Genomic DNA, 22,634 nt, shown 5'->3' with positions numbered 1-22,634 from the left:
TCAAGACAACTCACACCACCAGAGAATGTAGCTCCTTGTCACAAGCCCAAGCATTCTGAGGAGGAAAGATGAAGTTTTAGAAATATGACGGAAATCCAGTATGACTTTTAGATGTCCTGATGGTTTTGGGACCACCCTGGATCAGTGTCTTTCCAGTTATCTTGAGTCTGTGTAGCAGAGGAGTGTGTTTCTTTTCATAAGACCTAGAGATACAAATTCAGCATGTTCACACCTTTCTCTCATGTCCTTCCTTTTCCATCCCTTCCATGGTCCTTTTCTCATTCTCTACATCACCAGTAGAACTATGGTATATATATATATATATCACACATACACAAATATATATATATACATACATGCAGGCAAAACACTCATATACATGAAAAATAACAATAAAAAAATTTTAAGTATTTTTAAGAGTCTAATTTGGCTGTCATTTAGGGATTATAGACTATTAGCAATTGCAAATACAACCTTTAGAGCTAAAGAGAGGAAACAAAAAAATAAAAGAACACACACACACACACACACACACACGGTCTTCCTGCAAACCAAGATAAGACATTTGGCACATTTATAAGGTACCATAGTTCTACTGGTGATATAGAGAATGAGAAAAGGACCACGGAAGGGATGGAAAAGGAAGGACATGAGAGAAAGGCGTGAGCATGCTGAATTTGTAGCTCTAGGTCTTATGAAAAGAAACACACTTTTCTGCTACACAAACTCAAGATAACTGGAAAGACACTGGTCCAGGACGGTCCCAAAACCACCAGGACATCCAAAAGTCATACTGGATTTCACTCTTATTTCTAAACTTTCATCTTTCCTCCTCAGGATGCTTAGGCTTGTGACAAGGAGCTACATTCTCTGGTGGTGTGAGTTGTCTTGAAAGCCAACCATGGATGAGCGCTGCAACTGGTCCATGGAAGCCAGAGGAGCATCTGCCCCACATTGCTGCTGCTCCTGCTTAAAGGCCTATTTGTCTTTGTTTCTTACTATTACTGTTAATGTGGTCTGGGGCTGTTCAAATTAAAGGGCTCAAATTTCAGGCTGGAGGATGGCTCAGAAGTTAAGGGCATTGGCTGCTCTTCCCAAGGTCCGGAGTTCAACTCCTAGCAACTACATCGTGGCTCATAACGATCTACAATGGGATCTGATGCCCTCTTCTGGTATGAGGTGAACATGCAGAGAGAATACTCATACATAAAATAAATCTTTAAAAATTGCTCAAATTTGCTTATGCTTGTTTCGTTAGAAATGCCTTCTTGACTCTTATTTTAAGTTTGACTCTAGGAAATTCTCTAGGACAGTGCACAGAGGGTCTTATGAAAGACAGATATGAAGGATGCTGGTTTTGCATTGATATCTTTTTTGATTGTTGACCTGGTTGTGCACACTGCTGATATCATTCACCCAGGAACAGTTTTGTGCCCCTCAGTATAATTGTATTTACATATTTCCTTCAAACAGACCTAGAATGGCTGTATGTGTGTGTGCACGACTATGTGTAAGAGAATGCATATGCCTAGCAATGGTACTTATTAAGTATTTTCTTTTTTTAGTGTAACATAATTTTGTTCATGTTTCTGGAGGGGCAACATAATGGGACTTTAGAAAAGAGATGGCTCTCTCTTCCACCTTTTAAGTAGGTCTAACTCATGCCTTAGAACAGCAGTTCTCAACCTGTGGGCCATAACCCCTTAGAGGTTGCATATTTGACATTTACATTATGATATATAACAGTGGTAAAATTACAGTTATGAAGTAGAAAAAAGTAATTTTATGGCTGGGGCTCAGCACAACATGAGGAACTGTATTAAAGGGCCACAGCAGCAGGAAGGTTGAGAACCACTGCTTTAGAAGGGTAAATGGAAACTGAGTTAAACAGTATTACTTCCCATAGCAAAGGAGAAAAGAATCAAAGGTACATGCATGTAGACACAGTAATAGTACTTTGGGAGATGAAATGTTATCCATGTAATTGATAATTGACAACATCTGCCTTCATACACATAAAAGATAATAAAAATCTTAAAAGCTTTAACTGGTAGTCACACATTTTAGCAACTGAATTTATAAGAAGTCAAAGGAATAAAACATGAAATTATTTACACACAAGTGACAGTAAAAACTAGAAGAGACCAAGAAAAGGACCTGAACATAGTCCACATTTTCAAAGATATCTCCTCGATGGTAGCGCACAGGTTGGTCCCACTGGCAATGCAAACTATGCTGCTGGTTGACCAGCCGGCATATCTGATGATTTCCTGGGCAAGAAGAAGTTATACAAATGATTAGCAAAGTCATGCAGCAACAGCATGCTTTTTCTGAGTGTATGTCACACTGTTTAAATCTTGTGCCTCTTTCTTAGAGCTTAGAAGTATTCAAGCTATCCACACAGAGAAACATTCATTAATAGTTAATTAAATAAAATCATTAAAGAAGTCCCAGTTTGGCACTGGTGAGATGGTTAAGCAGTAAGAGCACATACTGCTCTTTCAGAGGATCTGGGTTTGGTTCTTGCCACTCATATCAGGTGGCTCCCAACCAATGTAACTCCAGCTCCAGGTGGATCTGACACCTCTGGCTGATGAGGACACCTGTATTCATATTCTGCAATACCCTACTCCTTATCCCCAGAGAATTATAAATACATCTCTAAAGTCCCAGTTTTTCTCTGTATACAGCAAGGAGAGATTAACTCCACTGATTGATCATTCCAGCAGCTGGGTTCTATCTGTCTTGATTACGTGGTTTGTAGAGACTCTGACCATCTCTACAGAGAGCATTTGTTCTCTAGAGTTCCCAGTTTTGTTTCACATGCCTATGTAAGAGCTCAGGTTTCATTTGGTGCAGATTGATCACACACACACAAAAAAAAATCCTACAATATGAATATACTCTTTATTCTAAAGAATGGCAAAGATAAACCACCAGAGGGACTTTAAATGGACAAATGTCACAGCGAAGGACCGATGCTCAAGAGTCCTTCCAGATGAACATACTCATCAAAATAAGGCATTTGAGGACTTTATTCTCTATGGCTGAGTTGTCAGATCTGTTCCCTTGGACTTTTATCACAATCAAAATAGTCTGCATACAATTAAATCATCTATTTCTTGCCAACATAAGTTCCTCTAGATTAGTGGTTCTATTTTTTGGGGGAAATGGACTTCAAGAAATGTTGATAAAAAGCTATGCATTATCGTCTCTGAAAAAAACAACCAACCAACCAACCAACCAACCAACCAACCAACCAATCAATAATGCACACGAATAATTTTATGTACAACTATAGAAATGATTTAACTCCCTTGCAAGTAGTAGATACTGACTAAACTAAGATTCTCTATCTGAGTAGAAGAGTCTACTAATTCTAGTCTAAAATCCTATTTCTAAAATAGTTTTTGTTTTAAGGACAGAAAAAGAGAAAAAACCAGTTTGCTTCGGCAGAGTATGCTTGTTTTGTTTCTAGCTCTCCTTTGTCTGCTTAGATAGCTGTTCTCAACCTGTGGGTCAGGACACCTTTGGAGGATGAATGTCTCTTTCACAAGGGTTACATATCAGATACCCTAAACATCAGATATGTGCATCACAATTCTTAACAGAAGCAAACAAAATAAGAGTTATAAAGTAGCAAGGAAAATAATTGTATAGTTGAAGGTCACCACAGCATGAGGAACTGTATTAGAGGGTCATAGTACAGTATTAGGAAAGTTGAGAACCACTGGCTTGGAGGAAGGCCTTACAGCCTGCTGTGCAGTGTTTGCTATGAAGGCAGAAGCTCAGGCCTCACCTCACACATCCTGTGGCAGAATTTGAACCATACCAAGATCTCTGGGAAAATGATATGCATATTAATGCTGGAGAAATACAAGAAACCTAAGAGTTTGCAGATTGGTTTTTATGTCAAAATGGAAATAACAGTTGCTGAAAGCAGCTCCCAGGTCTCCTGGTACAGCAACTGTGATTACTCTTGGTTTTGAGATTTAAGAAGGTTCTGGGGCTGGAGAGATGGCTTAGTGGTTAACAGCATGTGCTGTTCTTGCAGAAGGCAATCCAGATGTGGTTCCTAGCATCCACACTAGGTGGCTCACAACTGCCTGCTAGTCTGGCTCTAGGAGACCCCTGCTCATTGTAGCTTCTGCATGTACCTGCAAGCATATGGTACACAAACAAACAGGCACACACATATACAGATGAACTAAAACTAAAATAAACAAAGAAGCAAAAAGATGTAAGAAAATCAGGCTGGGATATGGCTCAGTGGATAAAGGTGCTTGCTGCCAACCCCAATGACCCAAGTTTAATACCTGGATCCCACATGGTGGAAGGAGAAAACTGACTCCCCTGGTTTATCCTCTGATCTCTACTCATGCACTACGGCACCCTCATATGTGCATGCGTGTGTGCGCACGCACACACACACACACACACACACACACACACACACACACTCACACACGATTTTAAAAAAGATCTAGGAAAGTCATAAATCCAACTTCATACTGCTGTAAGGCTACACTCAAGCATGCTGGGAGGATTTCTGACCTGCATGCAGTCAGCACACTACTCACCCAGCTGCGCCTCTTTTGCCATCTGCGTCTCGTGGATGATGTTCCGCAAGATCTGTTCCTCTTGAATCAGCTTGTGCTTCTCGAGGATCTCCTGCTGCCGCAGGTAGTGGTCATGCTGCTTCTGGTACTCCTTCAGTTCATTCAGCGTCCTCTGAAGGGACCTGAACATTTTTAAAATCAGAAAAGCCAGACCTTGAAATTTGTGATTTTAAAAACTTGCTTATATACACTAATGTTATGATTATCAGCAATAATTGCTATTAATACAAACTCTACACCACAAATTCAAGAATAACAGTGCTAAATAAAAGCCATTCTGTAAATTAATACTTGAGAAACATTGAAATTTAAATTATTACTTGAGAAAAAACATGAATGCAAAGGCCTTTCCCTAAATACATTGTCTTAAAATCAAACGATGTGCTGGTATTTTCAGGTTTCAAAAAAAACTGGACTTACCTGCCCTAGCTTCCCAGACTGAGCACACAGCTGAGAGAGAGCAAGGCAGAGCCGAGGCACACAATGAGCCTGCTGTGGACTGTGTTAGCTGTAAAATGCACTCTTCCTCGTCTCTTCCCTTTCTCCACAGAAAAACAGTACTGCCACCCACCCAGCTGCCTGGGCTGAAGAGACTACATCCTCAGATATTTATTTACACGTCCTTAAATAAATGGTGGATCCAGACAATGGATGTATGAATTGAAATTTCACATGGGACCCTATAAATATGCACACCTTTATGTCTTTATAAATCACCTAAAATAAACTTAGGGTTGAGGATATGTCAAAGAAGTTGCCTAGAATGTATAAGTCTTGGGGTTTGATCCTTTGCATCATATAAATACACAAATACATACATATTAAAATACATAAATAATTAAAAACTGTATTTGTGCTGCTAGTTTTATGTCAATTTGACACAAGCTAGAGTCATCTAAGAAGAGGAACTACAAATGAGAAAACATTTCCATAAGACTGGGCTTGGGGCAAGCCTGTGGCGTATTCTCTTGATATAATAATATAATGATATGCCCATCCCATAGAGGGCAGTGTTGCCCGTGGAGTGATGTTCCTAGGTGCTCTAAGAAAGCAGGCTGAGTAAGCACTCCTTCATGGCCTCTCTACATCAGTTCCTGCTCTGACTTCCCTCAATGTTAGACAGTAATCTCTAAGATGCGATAAAGCCTTTCCTGCCAATGTTGCTTTTAGTGATGGTGTTTACCACAGCAATGTATATGCCACTGCCATGCAAAACCCTTCTAGAGCCTTTTCTCCTTTTCATTTTCATTCTGCAGAAAGACAGAAAAGGACTTAGGGCCACAGTATCCTGGTCTCATATTCTAGTTCCTTAAAACAGAGAAATACTGTTCTTGACCATCTGATTTCAATGAGCTAGCTGGCTGATTACATTTAAACACCAACGCTTTCTTATACACTGTATTGTAACCTGGAGAACTGATACCTACAAAGACTCGAGTGAACTCGAGTACTAAGAGAACAACACTGGAGGACGCTCAGCCAGGGCACATTTGGACCCAGTGGAACAGAAGCCTGTTACAGGAAAGCAAGCTGGCCTTCCTTCTGCCTCACTACACAATGCTTTGAAAGGATTAGGAGACGATCAAATACACACGCCTAATGAGTTCTAAAATCCTTTTTAATAACCAAAATAGACTCAAAAAATGAAGGCTAATTTTGAGGAATAAAAATTTTCTCTTTTGAATTCTATCAAGTTTCTTAGCTGGCCTTATTACCTATGGAAACAAACATGTTTTGCTAGGAATCTTGCTAAGATCAAGTACAAAAGAGTCCCACTGCTGTCCAACCTAATACACATCCAAAGAAGATGTAGGTCAAATGCAATGTCAAACCAAAGGCATGAAGAAAGATCAAATACTGTATGTACAAGTGACTTTACTGACACACTGTACTCTGTTAAAATAACGTTGTAATCAGCAGAATTCTTGCACACCCAGAGCCTCCCAAGAGCTCTAAGTGTCATGATAGTAACAGAAGATCAAAAGGCTGGGCCTGGTGCCTCACATCTGTGATCCTACCATTTGGAAGGCTAAGACAGGAGGATTGCTGAGAGCTCATTGCTACACAGTGGCTCCATAGTGAATTCTAGGTTAGGCTGTGCATGGTGGTTTAAACAAGAATACTTGGTCTAAAGTTCATGGAACTAACTGTTTTGAGAAGGATTAGGATTGTTGGAGGAGGTGTCTCACTGGGGGTTTTAAAAGTCCACATTAGGCTCAGTCTCTCTCTTTTTCTGACTACTACTTGTGGATCAAATGTAAGCTCTAAGCTACTGCTCCAGTAGAATGTGCATGCCTGTCTGTCTGCTGCCAAGTCCCTTGCCATGATGTTTATGAACTAGCCCTCTAAAACTATAAGCAAGCCCCAATTAAACCCTGTTTTTTATAAGTCGCTAAGGCCATGGTGCCTCTCCACAGCAACAGAAAAGTAACTAAGACACTGGGTTATAGAATGAAACTGTCTCAAAACAAATGAACAAACAACTTGTAAAGATCTAATTTGTGAGCTTTTAATTACAAACGTTCTCTAGTTCCTGGCACTGATGCTGCTGGAGCGTCAGCTGCCCTGTCATGGAACTGTGCTAAGCCATTTGGATTTGGTGAAGAGGGATGGATGTGAGGTATGACGAAGGTTTCCTCTTTAATTGTTTTGACCATGTTAAAGTGATGCCTCTTGACAAGGGTCTAACCCAAGGGTCTGTGGTACTAGTGCTTCAGTGAAATTTTTGCTTCCAGTTACCTATGCTGAGCCTCTAGCTTCTGCTCCAGTTTTTGCTGACACAGGACAGCATGCTTCCTCTTTATAGCTTGCTCAAACCCAGGTTTGGCTTGCAAAGCATGGTCGTAACAAAGCACCGAATGGTTATATTCCCCGAGCATCTGGGGAGACAAAACACACACACACATACATACACACAGGGGAAGAAATGTTAACCATGGCTGGTTGCATCTGTCCAAAGCCCTCATGATTTATGAAGTCACAGCTACCTCATTCTGCAGTCAAAACTGTTTTGATCAATCCCCATAACACCAAGGAGTACTATAGCTAGAAAGGCCTACTATCTTTAAGAGGTTATTCTGCAGTTTAGAATTTCAGTTTATCTATTTATTTTGTTCAAAAGCTAAGAGTGTTATGATACATTATGGAGCTATTTCCTTCCCTTCCCATCAATTACTTTATTTCCATTGTTCAGACAAAATGGAAAGGGATCAGTCTACTGAGAAAAATATAAAATGAAAGAAATGGACAGAGTTCACCCCCCTCTGGCAACTGCTCTATGCCAACAAACAAGAAAGTTGTATTTACTGCGTATATATTCCCCAGTGTGTAATAGCTGGTGAAGAAGTCACTGTCATCCAGAGCTGCATGGACCACGACAGCAGCATCCGCGGAGAAATGCGCTCTGTGTAGAACATTGGCCAAATTGACCAGAGCAATGTCTTTATTGTGCCTGGAAGAGAGGACATGCAGCTAGAGGTCCGAGTGCACAGGTCATGGGTCTGTGTACCAATCCCTCGAGTTTCTCCTCTCATTTGTAAATGACTGATCATCTTTCCTCAACCTCACAGCTACAAGTGTTGCCACAAAAATAAGATCTGGCAGAATTTTATGATTTAAAAATTCATTTACAGTTTATATTTGCTTTAAGAGAAGTCGATTTGGGGCTGGGGAGATGGCTCAGAGCGTGGACCTTCAGCACTCACATAAAAGTCTGGTGTGGTGGTGTCACTGTAAGCATAGGAGGATTCCAGGAGCCTGATGACCAACTGGCTAATCTAGCAAAAATGTCAACTTCGGGCTCAATGAGAAACCCTGTCTTAAAAATAAGGTGGAGAACATCAGATGAAGTCATCTGATGAAGCCCTCTGGCCTCTCCACACTCAATGTGTGGGTCCAGGCACTCATGCGAATACCTGTGCACATATACCACACCCACCTACACACATACAAGGAAAAGTAGGCTCAACTCATGCTAATTCTTCCAGTGTATGTCCTGGTACTAACATCTCAGGTGAATGGCAGCCTATCTACCTTACATATCTTTTTCCTTAATGAATGTTATATTACACAGCTTTCAATTTGAACTTACTGACATCTGTGATCTTTCTTTTGTGATGAGGCTAATGTCTTTGACTAAGAGACGGATAAGTATGAAGTTACAAGACAACACTGTTTCTTGTGGCTCCCTATGTGCTACTCTTTAACAGTCCTCCATGCTGTGGCTGGTCAGGAGGCCCAAAGAAGAGGAATCTCACCTGGAAGAGAAGTGAAGCGCTCGCATGGCACACTCCACTACCTGATAGGGCTCATTTTTTATTCTCCAGTAAAATGAAGCCAGGTTATACAGTACCCAGGAGGAAGAATTCTAGAGAGGAACAAAATAACAGTCAAATATAATCAAAGACAGGGCTTTTCTTTTTTGACTAAGGATGCTCAAAATGGGCACAACTAAGACACTGGCTCTTCTGAAACTCAAGATGAAGAAAGCAAGATGAGCCACAGTGATAAGAACACGGAGGATACAGCTGAAAACCACCGCACCACTCCAAAGATCCTCATAGAGGCATGGTGGGAGGCCAAGGCAGGAGGAACATCATGGCTTTGAGGTTAGTCTATGGTACACAGTGAGATCCAGGCCAGACTGGACCTCACAGTGAGAACCTAGCTCTCAGAAGCAAGCAAGCAAACAACCAAATAAACACACAATGAACACACACAAAGTGCTGTCATGATCAGAGGGTGAACATCCCAGCCCAATTTTCCTGATTCTTTGTGTTCCATGAATACAAATGCACCTTTGGAAAGACACGGTGGAGAGGGTAACTTCACTATAAAAATAATTAGAAAACGCACTTGAAAACAAAACTGTTTTCTTGCATTCAAAAATTCATCTCTTGATAACAATTATGTATGAAAATAAACTATACATACGTGTCATAATAATATAGTCTATCTAATACCACTATAATTATACTGCCTAGAGGCAAAACTGCATTTTCTTCTTGAGACAAGGTCTCATGGAGCCTCAGCTGGCTTCAAACTTGCTATGTAGTCAAGGATGACTGCAAATGTCTGATGCTCCTGCCTCTGTCTCCAGAATATGGAATTATAAGCATGTACCAGTCACCACACTGGGTTTATGCAATGTTGAAGCTGGAAGCCAGGGCCCCAAAGGGAAAGGCAAGCACTACACAAACTGGGCGACACTCCCAGCCTGTGTGTCTAACAGGGAAGGAGAGAGCAACAAGTACCCGCTGAATCCCCACACTGGCCTAAATGACATGTCTACAGTCTTGGTTCATGCTATATAATTCCCTACTTCCTTTTTGGTTTTTTCTTCCTTTAGTTTCTGGAGTTAGAGTTTCTCTGTGTTGCCTATGCTGGTCTTGAGCTAGTGGGTTTAGGAATGTCTCCCAACTCAGCCTCAGGAGTAGCTGAGACTATAGGCACACATTACCAGTTAGAAATTCTTATGAGAAAATTACAGACGAATATAGTGGTAAGTGTCTAGGGAAAAGAACAGCTGTAATGTGCATTGTGTACAGATGCATCCATGGTTAACTTTCTTACAAATGTAACTGACAGACACTAGTTTGTACCCCCATTACCTCTACTAGTTGTTCTTTTTCAATTAGTTTAAATAAATCTTTTCAGTATTTCTTCCTGGTAAAGGGAATGACTCTACCCATGCCTCCTTCCTGTTGAGTGATATACTTTGTAGCAATGCAGTCATAACATAATGTGTCTTTCTTTATGGGAACAAGCAAACAACAAACACCCTGAGTAGACCACATGCCTAGACATGCAGAGCCTCCTAGCTCAGTGAGTTGCTGGGTGACTCACCTTCTGTAGGCCTTCATGAATGAGGTGACCTATGTCATCGATACTCCTTCCTAAGCGTTTAGACAAATATGTGAAGATTGGATCTTCTTTGGGTAAGAGAGGGGCAGAGAGATTAACTCTCTCTTGTACACCCTAAAGGAGGAGGCAATTTCAAAAACAGTTTAAAAAAATAGTAGAGGATATAAGTCATAAGAAACTCAGTATCCTGTAGCATTTATTTTAAAGTTTTTTTTTTTTTTTAGACAGGGTTTCTCTGTATAGCCCTGGCTGTCCTGGAACTCACTCAGTAGACCAGGCTGGCCTCGAACTCAGAAATCCGCCTGCCTCTGCCTCCCAAGTGCTGGGATTAAATGCATGCGCCACCACCGCCTGGCTAAAGTATTTTTAAGATCTAACAAGAGTAGGTAAAATTATAAGGTGGCTTGCAGGAAGAAAAATACCTTTTATAAGCATGAAACCAAATAAAAGGAAAAAAAAAGTACCCACCCATCCCCAAAGTTCTCCACTTACTCGTAAGTGCTGAAAAGCATGTATACTATATGGAAGCTCTAGGATTTTAGTACAATCAGGCTGCTCTGGGTCTGGAGGGACAGGAGATTCTGTGTCTATGAAATCCTCAGGCCTAAAATCAAGAAGCAGCAGGTGAATGAAAGAGGTAAAAACAGCACTCTGAGAACATCTGACTTTCTCACGTTCTCCCTGTGTTCCAACCTTACAAGCAGTGTTATGGAGCCAATGCTTGTAGCTTTCCACACAGCTGCCATAAAAAGTCAATATTTAAGGAATTCAAATTAAAAGACAAATGAAGAATCAGGAAATAATAGTAGCCAAGACGGTGGTCTTTTAAAGACTGCTAAATTCTTTCTAGAAATGTCACTCAAAGCCCTCCCATGCTCTGAGTAGCTACCAATCTTAAGGACTTTTTGTAGTGTGTTAGATAAAACTGTTTTAATTTGTACTCATATGATAAATTCTGAGAAATATTTCCACATGTTTACTGGGCATTTGTGTTTTATTTTTTTTACTGTAAATAGCTCAGTTTTGAATCATGGTATAAAAAAACAGCTAACTGGTTTGCAAGCTTTTTATATACATTATGTGTTTTGAACTTTCTTTCTTTTTCTTTTTTTTTTTTTGGTTTTTTGAGACAGAGTCTCTCTGTGTAGCCCTGGCTGTCCTGGAACTCACTCTGTAGACCAGGCTGGTCTCGAACTCAGAAATCTACCCGCTTCTGCCTCCCAAGTGCTGGGATTAAAGGCATGCGCCACCACTGCCTGACTGTTTTGAACTTTCAAATTTCAATAAACTCATCAGTGATGAAACATTATCCATCCTCCTTCCTAATTCAGGACAACTTTACCTTTGGAAAGAGAACGGCTTTACCTGATGTCCTTGCTCTCCAGAGTTATGTATGTGCCATCATAAAGGTCCAGGTCTCCCAAAGGCACTTTGGCCTTGATGCAGTCGGGATCTTCTTTATTGTGTCTCTGTTCCAGGCCTGTGTCTCTGTCCTCATTCTCCTCTATGTGAATTTTTTGAGCAACTAGTTGTTTCTGTTAAGAAAATCAAATCCAGTGGGGAAGAGTGAGAGTCTCAGGAGGGAAAGGCATGTGCTGTCAGGCCCCACGATCTCATCAGTCCTAGGACGCACAGCAAAGCTTCTGACAAGCTGCTTTTCAACTATCATGCATTTATGCATGTGCCTGTGCTCATACACAGGTACACACACACATGCATGCCCACACAAATATGAGTTAAAAGAAAAAAAATGGATTAAAAAAGATTTCAGCTAGATGTCACAGAAACCAAAGGAGAATATAATGAGTGCTAACCCTGCCATAGGAAGACAAGGAGTCTGGCATGCCCTTAGTTACACCACCTTCTCTGAATATGTACCCATATGAAGGATTCATTTGTCCTGTTACTCTCTTGAAATATTATTGTGATTATGTATTGATCCAAACAACCCCTCAATTCTCTACATCAGTGGTCTTATGCTGATGTGCTACTCTAAACCTTGTTAAACTTAACACAATATTTTAATATTGCCTGTATCAGCCATTGTAGCTGTACATTTCCATGTGAATGTATATATAAAAATATATCATTTTTTTTATCAATGCTTAAGTTGCTCCTCTAAACTTTTTTTTTTTTACTATAAAAACAAAACAAAATCTTAGGGGCTGCAGAGATGGGTCAGTAGTTAAAAGCACTTTCTGTTCTCCCAGAGGTCCTGAGTTCAGTCCTTAGTATTTACATCGGGTGGCTCACAACAGCCTGTCATCCCGACAGTCGCACGCACATACCTGGCACACATACACAAATCTTCTTTAATGAACAGCTAACTGGAACAAAAACTTGTATCTGGGTAGGTCAAAGGTCCTGGAGGAAAAACTCAGTACCAGAATTCAGCTTAAAATGTAAGCTTATCACTGCAGCCGTAGCTCGGCATCTCTCCACCTTCATCAGAGAAGCTTCTTTCTGCTGTGGATGGTGAGTTACAGTCACCGTGGTCAAGGTACAGAGAACAAGAGACTGGGGCGTGAATGCTCAGCCCTATTCGAGTCACGAATATCACACATCAAGGCTCTCACCTCAGAAGAGGTGGAAATCTAAGAGCCTGGGATAGCAGAGAGTACTGTGAAACTCTTCTCCAGACACGACAGGCTACTGTATATATAAATTCATACAAACACATACATGAAACTGAAGCTGTGAAGCATTCCCAAGACCAAACCAGTGAAAATCCCAGCAAGGACTGGGGAGGGGCTCACGAAGCTCCACCCCCTGGCAGAGGAGCTACTGAGGGCTCTTGGGGAGCTAGATTACTTTTCCCTAATAGGCTTGCCCATGTTCAGTGCAAGAGTTCCAGCATGAGTACAACTAGGTGTGTGAAGTCAGAGGACAGACATCGTGTGGCAGTCAGGCCTCCTTCCGTCATGGTGGTTCTGCAGAGTGCACTCCAGTCTTCTGGCTTAGTAGCACCTTCATCCTCAGAGCTACCTCACCAGCCCTGCATGACTTAGACAGTGACGAGTCGGCTCCTCATCATGACTCTAAAAACTGTACCAGGAGACCACGGCCTTGCTTTAATTTGATGCACTCTGATGGCTACGGCATATCATCACGTTTTAACTATCATGGGAGATATGTTACCATGACTGGCTGTATCACACTCCTTCCTGTCCTGTCCTGCCCTTCCTCATAAGATAATTTTCCATGATTGTTCTACATAATTGCCTACACAACATGATGTGAGAAACCCTGTGGCATTCTGGTAGGTAAGCTATGTTTTACTTAAGCTACTGAGAATGTTACTTTACAGGCTGTGGCTTATCTGTCAGCCTGGTGCCTGGATTATGCATCACAGATATGGTGAAAAGTCCATAAAGTCAGGCCCAAAATGGTAGCTTTAGCCGTTAAGGGTTTCTATCATTATCATTATTCAGCCAAGGGAGGTCAAGTGAGGATGATCAGAAATTCAAGGCCTATCTCAGTTATCCAGAAAGTTCAAGGCCAGCCTGGGCTTCATGAGATCCTGTCTGAAAAAGCAGAAGGGGCTGAAGAGATGTTTCAGCAATTAAGAATGCATCACTGCTTTTCTGGACGACCCGAGTTCAGTTCCCAGCACCCCTATCAGATGCTCACAAACACCTGTAATTCTAGCTCCTGGGGATCTGGTGTCCTCTTCTGGGATACCTGCATTCATATGCACACATCCCCAGAAAGACAGACATGTACATGCACAGCTAAAAAATAAAATTAAAAACAAATCTCAAAAAACGATTCTCCTATTAAAAAGAGCATATCCTATATCCTACAATCTGTTTCCCAATGGTCTCTCCCAATCTTACTCTTCTTCTAATGTATACAACAAGCTTAGCTATGTGACCTTCTTTGGTCAATGGAATGTGAATAGACAGGCAAGTTTTCTGAACTTTTTTACTTACAAATTTTAAATTTTATTTATTGTCATTATGTGTATATAAGTGCCTCCATTGCCATGTATGTAAAGGTCAAAGGAAAACCTTTGGAGTTGGTTCTCTCCTTCTGCAGTGGATCCTAGGGACCCAGTGCTAGTGTTAGGCTTGTGAGGCAGGCACCTTTACTCACTAGGCCATCTAGCCAGCCAGTCAGTCAAAACTTTAGACAGGCTCATTCATATTACTTGGCTGTTCCTCCTTCAGTTTCCACCTTTCCTTTTCATTTTTTAACTTTTAAGATTCATTTATTGTGTGTGTGTGTGCCACCATGTGAGTGCCAGATATTGTACTCTGGTTCTCTGGAAGAGCAGCAAGTACTCTTAACTGCTGGGCCATCTCTTGCCCACCCTGCCCCCCATTTTAATTTTTTTTTATCAGTAAATATTTTTCTTTCTGAAAGAAAATAACTTAGAAGCATAAAACTATACTATTGCCACATATTTAAAATAACAATTTCTTAATATTAAATACCTAGTCCATGTTCAAGTTCCCAACTATTTCTTTCTTCTCTTTCTGAAATCCAATTTTACATCCTGGCTTGCATCAGAATCCAGCTAGCCAGGGCAGCCTCGCTCCCAGCAGACAGGCCTGAGATGCTCTCACCCTTGCTGAGAGAAGCTGCTTCCTGCAGCGGGCAGCACTAGAGACAGGTGTGAGATGCTGAGAATGGGAGACTCAGTGCTCAGCCCTAAATGAAACACCAGTGTTGAGCTCACCACAGTAGGGATCAGGACACTACAACATCAATCAAGAGGAGGCAGAGCATGGAAGAGGCAGAGGACAGGAGAGTGCTGTGAAATAGTGTCCTCTGGATATGACATGAGATCACAATCATCACTCACAGGAGCTGTGGTTACCTATACAAGCTCAAGGCAGCCAGAATCCCAGCACACACAGAGCACAGATGATGTCAAGGTCCTACCTTAAGCTGAGAAGCTAGGGGAGGGAGAATCCTTCTTTACTGAGGAGACAGATGGCCCCTGGTGGGTTGTTCATGCTCCAGTGGATGGCCCCACACCCATGAACATAGTGGCAGCATAAACATGACTCAGTAGGTTATTAAAAACAAACATGAAGCTTCAAGGGAGAAACGCCAGGGGGATATGAGAGGAGTTTGAGAGGGAAATAGAGTAGGTACCAGATTTCACCCTATGATTTAAAAAATTATACAACCATCTCAAAAATAAAGTCTTAAAAAAGGCCAGGCAGTAGTGGCGCATGCCTTTAATCCCAGCACTTGGGAGGCAGAGGCAGGCAGATTTCTGAGTTTGAGGCCAGCCTGGTCTACAGAGTGAGTTCCAGGACAGCCAGGGCTACACAGAGAAACCCTGTCTCGAAAAACCAAAAAAAAAAAAAAAAAAAGAAAACAATGAAATCCACAGTAAAATTATTTGTTTAAATCTGGGCATATCTGGTAGTTAGCACATTATTTCCCCATCTCCCTTCCCCATACAACCTGCTTGAAGAATCAGGCTATTTGTCCTACAGAATCTGCTGGTCTTCTAGAAATTTTTAATTGAAGGTTCCCTTAGTTCCTCAGCGTTACCCTCTGGATTTCTCTAAGTACTGACAGGGGGATTCTGGGTAAGAAAGAACCTGTCTGTGTCACAGATTTCTTGCAGTCTGATGAAGCCTGCAGGCTTCTTTCAGTATTTTAAACAGGTAAAGGGAGCAGTAAAAAGGAAACTGGTGGTGGAAACATGATTAATGTTGTGGTTTAATTACATTTTTGGCAAGACTACTTAAGCATGAAGCCCTTCCCACATTTTTAATATGTGCTGAAAATATTCAATGGGATTTCTGTTCATTTCCTCCTGAACATTATAAAACAGTATAAACTGTTTTAACTATGTCCTATTCCAACTACATATTGTTAAAATATCACAGTGTAATCTGTTAGGACACCAAAAATGAATAAAGTTAGCAGCTTTTCCAAGGCTCTAAAATCCCCACTGTATAAGTTATATACTTCTACTCAATTTATTTCTTCTTACATAGTCCATCCTTCATGTTTTCACTCACGTGACCGTCTAGGGTGAGAAAACTTGTTGCTTGTATGCCAGAAAACATCTTCACCCTGACTTCACTCTCAAATGAGTTCACGTCAACTTCATTTTGTAATTACTCAGGTCAAAACTCTTCAGTATTTCTTTACCCTATCCATCTCCAAGTCCTCCATAGCAGACTCATGTCCTGACGTGGTTCAGGGTCTACCCAGCTCCAGTCAGAACCAGATCTTACGCAGCATGGTGGAGTTTCTACTCCATGTACCTGACATGATGCAGAATTAAGGGTGCAGCTGTAGAACTGAGGGTGCAGCTTCTCAACTGAGGGTACAGCTGCAGAACTGAGCAACACTTGGTTCTACTCACAATGGAGCAGTGAGCCTGGCCCCGCCCCTAATCTTACCCAGAGTATGAAGTGTCTTAGTGCGGAAGAGCTGCAGCACAGACAGTGTCGCATGGCCATGGCTGTGCTCCCCGTTAGTGCTGCTGTTTCCTTCTGCCTCCGTAGGCATGCTGCCATTGCTTGTAGGCTTGGCCATTCTTTTCTTTTCTGTATTTGTACCTCACCTATCTCTCCTGTCTGTATGAAGTGAGCCTAAATTCCTCACACTAAACTTACTCCAAAATTGGTGGATGCTTTTTCTTTGCATTTCAATTATTGGATGAATTAATCACATATCATTAAACTGAATGTTTCTATTTATGTCACTAAAAAAGTAATAGCAGGAGAGAGGAATAGTCAGTTAAGAGCACTGACTGTTCTTCTAGAGGTACTAAGTTCAATTCTCAGCAACCACATGGTGGCTCACAACCATCTATAATGGGATCCAATGCTCTCTTCTGGTGTGTCTGAAGACAGCTATAGTGTACTCAGACACAGTATTTAAATAAATAGTAACAGACAACTCAGTGGTACAGAGCTTGTTCTGGGTTCAATGCCCACAAAACTGTACTAGTGAGGGTTTTGTTGTTGTTGTTTGTTAGTTTTTGTTTTCTGGGGTTTTTTACTTTTTGTTTTTTCTTTTGACAATTTGACACAAGCTCGGTCACCTGTGAAGTGGTGAACCTTAACTGGCCCAGAGGCAAGTCTGTAAGGGAACTTTCTTGATTAAATGACTTGAGGTTGGAGGGCTCAGCCCACTGTGAAGGGTGCTAGCCCTGGCAAGGCAGTTCTTGGAGTTATAAAAAAGACAGCTGACCATGAGCAGTGTTCCTCCGAGGTCTCAGCTTCAGTTCCTGCCCCTAGGCTCCTGCCCTGACTTCCTTTCCTGACAGAATGTGATGGGGACAAAGAAGCCAAACAAACCCATGTCCTCCAAGTTTGGAGGGCTGGGCATATTGTTTTTTAATAGAAGCCAAACAAAGAGAGAAAAGAACAAAATCTCCTCAAAACCCAAGGCAAAGAACAAGCCTTGAGCCTTTTGCCTCCAGTTCTGCCACGTCTGCCCTGAGAGCCTGAGGGCCTGAGGGGGTCCGTTTCTTCCTTGTAAGCGGCGACACTCCTTCACTCTACACTCATTACTCCTGCTTATTTTCAATAAGAATCTGACATTTTTCTGTACCTCAGTGTCCTTCAAATTCTGGATATAATTTACACTATAACTTTTAAGTAGACAATTTATGGGGGAAAGTCTAGTTTTTTCCAATCACTTCATGTTATTGAGCAAACCAAGCTCATAGATATGATAAAAATCAGTGTCTAAAAATGCTGCTTGGTTTGTTCATTAAACCAAAGTTGTAGTTTACTTTTTCCACATATAAGTTTCAAGTTTTCATGGAACAAGCTGGTTAAAACTTTTTGACTTAACCGTGAGAAAAGATGATAGTAAGACCCTGGTTTTACTCCTTCAGAACGAATGAAAATTATAATTTTTAGGTTTTATGAAAGCCCTTTTTTCCTTTCTTGTAGATAGTACCTCAGTATGTATACTGGATTGGTCTGGACCTCAAAGCTGGGATGATGGCTGTGTGCTACTTACCCAGCTCCCTTCTCTGGATTTTTTTTTTTTTTTTTTGACATAAGGTCTCTGTGTAGTCCTGAAAGTCTTTATACAGACCAGGGTAGCCTCTCTGCCTCTGGAGTACTGGGATTAAAGACCAGAGTGACCAAGTCCAGCTCCTTTCTTCCTTTTCATATCTTACCCACACTCTTCTCAGACTACACCAGAGACACATCCTCTTTCTAATGGGGCAGGGAGGGGGGACAGGGAAACGACACAGAACCTATTATAGGTTCTACTGTAGGGTTAAGTGAGGGGAGAATTAGGTTGCTACCTACTCTAGAGCACTCCAGTTTTCTACTGCTCAAATCCCTTTGATGGAGAGGATGGTGTAGACGGGGCAGTAGGGAGGTGGACATGAGAGTAGTCCGTATGTATTACATACATGTGTAAACTCTAGGGACAAATTTAATTAATCAAACATATACACACACACTCCACTTTGGCAAAATAATTTGAAAGACTGTGTCTCAAAGCAAAATCTAAAATCCGATTCCTGCAAGTCATAGGAACTTGGCTTATTGTTCTCTGAACACAATCAGCTCCTGGGAAGCAGACACTTCAGCTGCACAGCATACATCCCGTTGCCTCACCTCTAGTTCTTTGAGGTAGTTAACTGTTGTTTCTTGTCTCATTAATATGACTAAGTCATGGGGATGCTTCAAGTTCATTGGCGAGTCCACCTACAAGAAAGCAATGCACAAATCAATTAAACCCCCACTGCATTAGTGTCTACTTGGAGGAAGAAAGCTTCCTTTACTGATTTCAGTTGCTGGCCCACCACCATTCTAGTTCATGTTGGCTGCTCAGTGAGTGAGTCTTCAGGGGCAATTCAAAAGTGACTGCACATAGGGAAGGCTGGGGGCTGCTCAGTTAGCAACAGCTCAGCAAGTACATTGTCCTAGGGTTTCCAGTACCTTGAGTAAACTCAGGAAGAGAAGTCCTTGGCAACAAACAATGAAATAGTTTCTTTTAAATACTTTTCATACTTATAATAGCAAAGATACCAGATTGCTTAGTTTTGACAGCATGTTTAATATTTGAATAGACTTGGGAGTGATAAAAAAGAAAATATTAAAAATATATTTTACACGGCCACTTGGAAAAAGTCATAAATCAAAGATGATATAAGATCAGCTGTAGATTTATTACTTGGAGTGCATGTTCTCTGATCAACAGATCAGGTGACTACACTGTTCATCTGCAATATAGAAGATGAACCCTACATACTGGGAGCAAGCTTAGAGATTTGCTCTCACATCTGTAGGATTATTTACAACATATACGAACAAGTTCATCATCAGTACATGATACTTAGTAAAACAAACTCTAGGATACTACATACAGCACTCTTAAACAGGGAGACAAACTTATAAACAAGGATACTCACCACAACATTTTTGGTTGAATAGATATCAGATACTTAATTTCATCAATGAAGCGATAGAGACACTGGCTTCCAATGCAATAAAACAAAGTAGAAAATGTAAAAGCTACAGCTAGTGGCCCAAGTATAAAAAGCTTCACATGGAAAGCAAAGAATGCCCGATTACTTACATCCTGTCCAGACCTCAAGCAGCAGGTATTCAATGGAGTTTCAAGAAAACCAAGAACCCAGAGGGCAGTGGGAGAACAGTCTCCTTCTGTCTCTAACACCCACGCCCATTGTTTACCTGGTATTTGAAAGGCTTGTAGGAAGAATAAGACAGATGAAGGCAACATTTCGGAGCTAGAGAATAATCTTACTTGTAGACTTACTTGTAGATTAAGAATCTAGAACTGACCTCAATACTTGCATGTAATTAAAATTGTATAAAAGCAAAAAGGAGGAATGGGGATAGGACAGGGGTTTTCTAGGGAGGGGAAATGGGGAAAAAGGATGGCATCTGAAATGTAAATAAATAAAATATCCAAAAAAAAAAAAAAAAAAAGAATGCTCACATAGCCAAGGTTGCAGGACTTCCCTCACATCCCCCTGTAAGGGAAGTATATTGTATCTCCTTGAAACCTTTGGTTTAACAAAGATGGAGGAGCTAACAGAGACATCAGGAAAAAGTTATTAGCTGACAGGAAGGGTAGCTACTGACTGCTGGCTTTCTCTTTTTGAGGTGACAGCAAATGGCATGGAGCTTTGGCAGATAAAGGTTTAGCAAGGGAAGAGTTACGACCTGACACATATCTTTATTACAGTAATTTCCAGGTCTTAAATTCTGAAATGTTACGGTAATTATCTTGGCAAATGCCAACATAAATTCCTTTCCTTTTGGGTACCTCTCCTCAAAATTTTACTAGAGTGTCTGCTTGACAACCTTGTCAATACCCAGCATCCACTCTACTCATACATGCTTAGTCGTCTTTATAGGTCTACTCCACTCACTTGACACTTGGAATTTATAGACTCCTAGGTTCTCTCTGTAAAATGTGTAAAGAAGTGATACAATGTCATAATTTTTAGCATGCAAAGTTGCTCAGGAGCAAAACCAAGAGGGTACTAGAGAGAAGTAGTTTAACCCCAGAATTCAAGGGCAGAATTATGAGTTTGACACAAGTCTCTGGGCTAGATATTGAGACCCTGTCTCAAAAAAATAAAACCAACTGACAATCAAACAAACGGAAGAGAACATACTGCACACTAAGATCTCAAAGTTCACTTTGGCTTTTCAAGTGACAAATGCCACCATTTTCCATTTCCTGACAGTGCAATAAATGCTCATTGGCCCTTAGTCACAAAGGAAAGGCAGAATTGTTTTCACTTGCTCTATTTAAGAAAAGAACTAGGAACTATATTTAGAGCAGTTGTACTGCAGGGAAAGGTGAGCTGGCATTTGAAATGTGACTATGTGGATTGAACTCTGTCATCTGGAAGGGTGCATCCTCTAGGCCTCCAGATGACAGTTCACTGTTCTGCAGCAGAAACTCACTTCACTAAAGATGAGGACATTTGCTGAGCAATTTAACTGTATTTTCCTTAGAGTACAGTATATGAGTACATGCATCCAATTATATACAACAGCAGTAAACATTTTACTTCTATTAAGTGACTTTTATAGATTTCAGTTGTGTTTCTCTAACTAATCAAAACATTGTTTTTTTCTTAATGATTTATTTTTATTTTATGTGCATTGGTGGTTCATCTATGTGTATATTTGTGGGAATGCTGTATCTAGTAACTGGAGTTATACAAGGCTGTGAGCCATCATATGAATCCTGGGAATTCAACCTGAGTCCTTTGGAAGAGCAGCCAGTGCTCTTAAATGCTGAACCAGTTCCAAATTGAGACATTGTTCAGAGCCACATCTCCAATGAGAGTCCTAAGTTAGTGGATTTAGTAAATCCATTCAGCCGCAGATGGAAATCACTTCACTGCCAATTAGATAAAGGTGAATATTTTAAACAAAATAACCAATTTGTGTAGAAATATGCATGATGTTCTAGGAAGGCAAGTTTGAGTCAATTGTCAGTGGTCCTTTAGAGCAGGATATGATACATTTCTCTAGGGACATTAGTTCAAGCCTCATATGCAACTTATTCATATACAGTAATTGTTCTATTTACAATAATATTCATTTTAACATATGAAAACATGGAAACTCACTCTTCTGGTAGCAGTATAAAATCTGACATAGTTTGATGAATTCATTAAAAACTATATTCCCCTTAAGAACTTGAAGCAGAGTATTTTTTTTTAATTCAGAATTTTGAGTTACAACACTATCATGGATAATATAACACACTGAAATACTAAGACACTATCATTTTATCTCTATATAATCCAAAATGGCACCACTTGCTGTCTATGTCTAGTTTTTGCTGGTCAGCACCCAGAATTTCCTTCTTTATCATAACTACATCCCTGACTTCCTCTTCCCTACATGGGAGTCTTAGCCAGTGCATTCTTTTCTATTAGTCCCAGTGGTTATTTCTGAGATAGGATTTCCTAAGTGAGGACAAGTGGCACTACAGAGACTATTATCAGAGTGTCTTTTGGGGAAGCCTGAGAATGGGGCTGAAGAAACAGAAAACCCTACCCTTGTTTGCGTCCTAGGACAAACTACACCTATAGCACTTGAAGTTTGTCCAACATGCTGTATAGTCAAGCATCACATGCATACACACTCCTGCATCATCAAGCACTACATGCATACACACTCCTGTGTCATCAGACATCACATGCATACACAC

At 40.8% G+C, this 22,634-nt stretch overlaps 1 protein-coding gene across 4 annotated transcripts in view; it reads right to left on the bottom strand.

Annotated features, from left to right (window-relative positions):
- The window catches only part of Ttc17 (tetratricopeptide repeat domain 17), a 108,494-nt gene that overhangs the window by 71,003 nt on the left and 14,857 nt on the right, over positions 1–22,634 (bottom strand). For all 4 annotated transcript variants that reach the window (XR_003712814.1, XR_003712815.1, XM_028778476.1 and 1 more), the window contains exons 2-10: positions 19,046–19,135; positions 11,847–12,016; positions 10,974–11,085; positions 10,464–10,595; positions 8,876–8,985; positions 7,926–8,070; positions 7,359–7,498; positions 4,581–4,741; positions 2,158–2,270 (exon numbers count right to left, since the gene is read on the bottom strand). Coding sequence is in view for 2 of the 4 variants with exons in the window: in XM_028778476.1 (XP_028634309.1) it covers positions 2,158–2,270; positions 4,581–4,741; positions 7,359–7,498; positions 7,926–8,070; positions 8,876–8,985; positions 10,464–10,595; positions 10,974–11,085; positions 11,847–12,016; positions 19,046–19,135 (1,173 nt within the window). In the remaining 2 variants the exon portion in view is untranslated. The remainder of the gene's footprint in view (positions 1–2,157; positions 2,271–4,580; positions 4,742–7,358; positions 7,499–7,925; positions 8,071–8,875; positions 8,986–10,463; positions 10,596–10,973; positions 11,086–11,846; positions 12,017–19,045; positions 19,136–22,634) is intronic.

The sequence above is a fragment of the Grammomys surdaster genome, unplaced genomic scaffold (genome assembly GCF_004785775.1).
Source record: "Grammomys surdaster isolate TR1022 unplaced genomic scaffold, NIH_TR_1.0 338, whole genome shotgun sequence".
Classification (NCBI taxonomy): Eukaryota; Metazoa; Chordata; class Mammalia; order Rodentia; family Muridae; genus Grammomys; species Grammomys surdaster.
The sequence above is the reverse complement of the archived record's forward strand: the minus strand, read 5'-3'. Positions and strand labels throughout refer to the sequence as shown.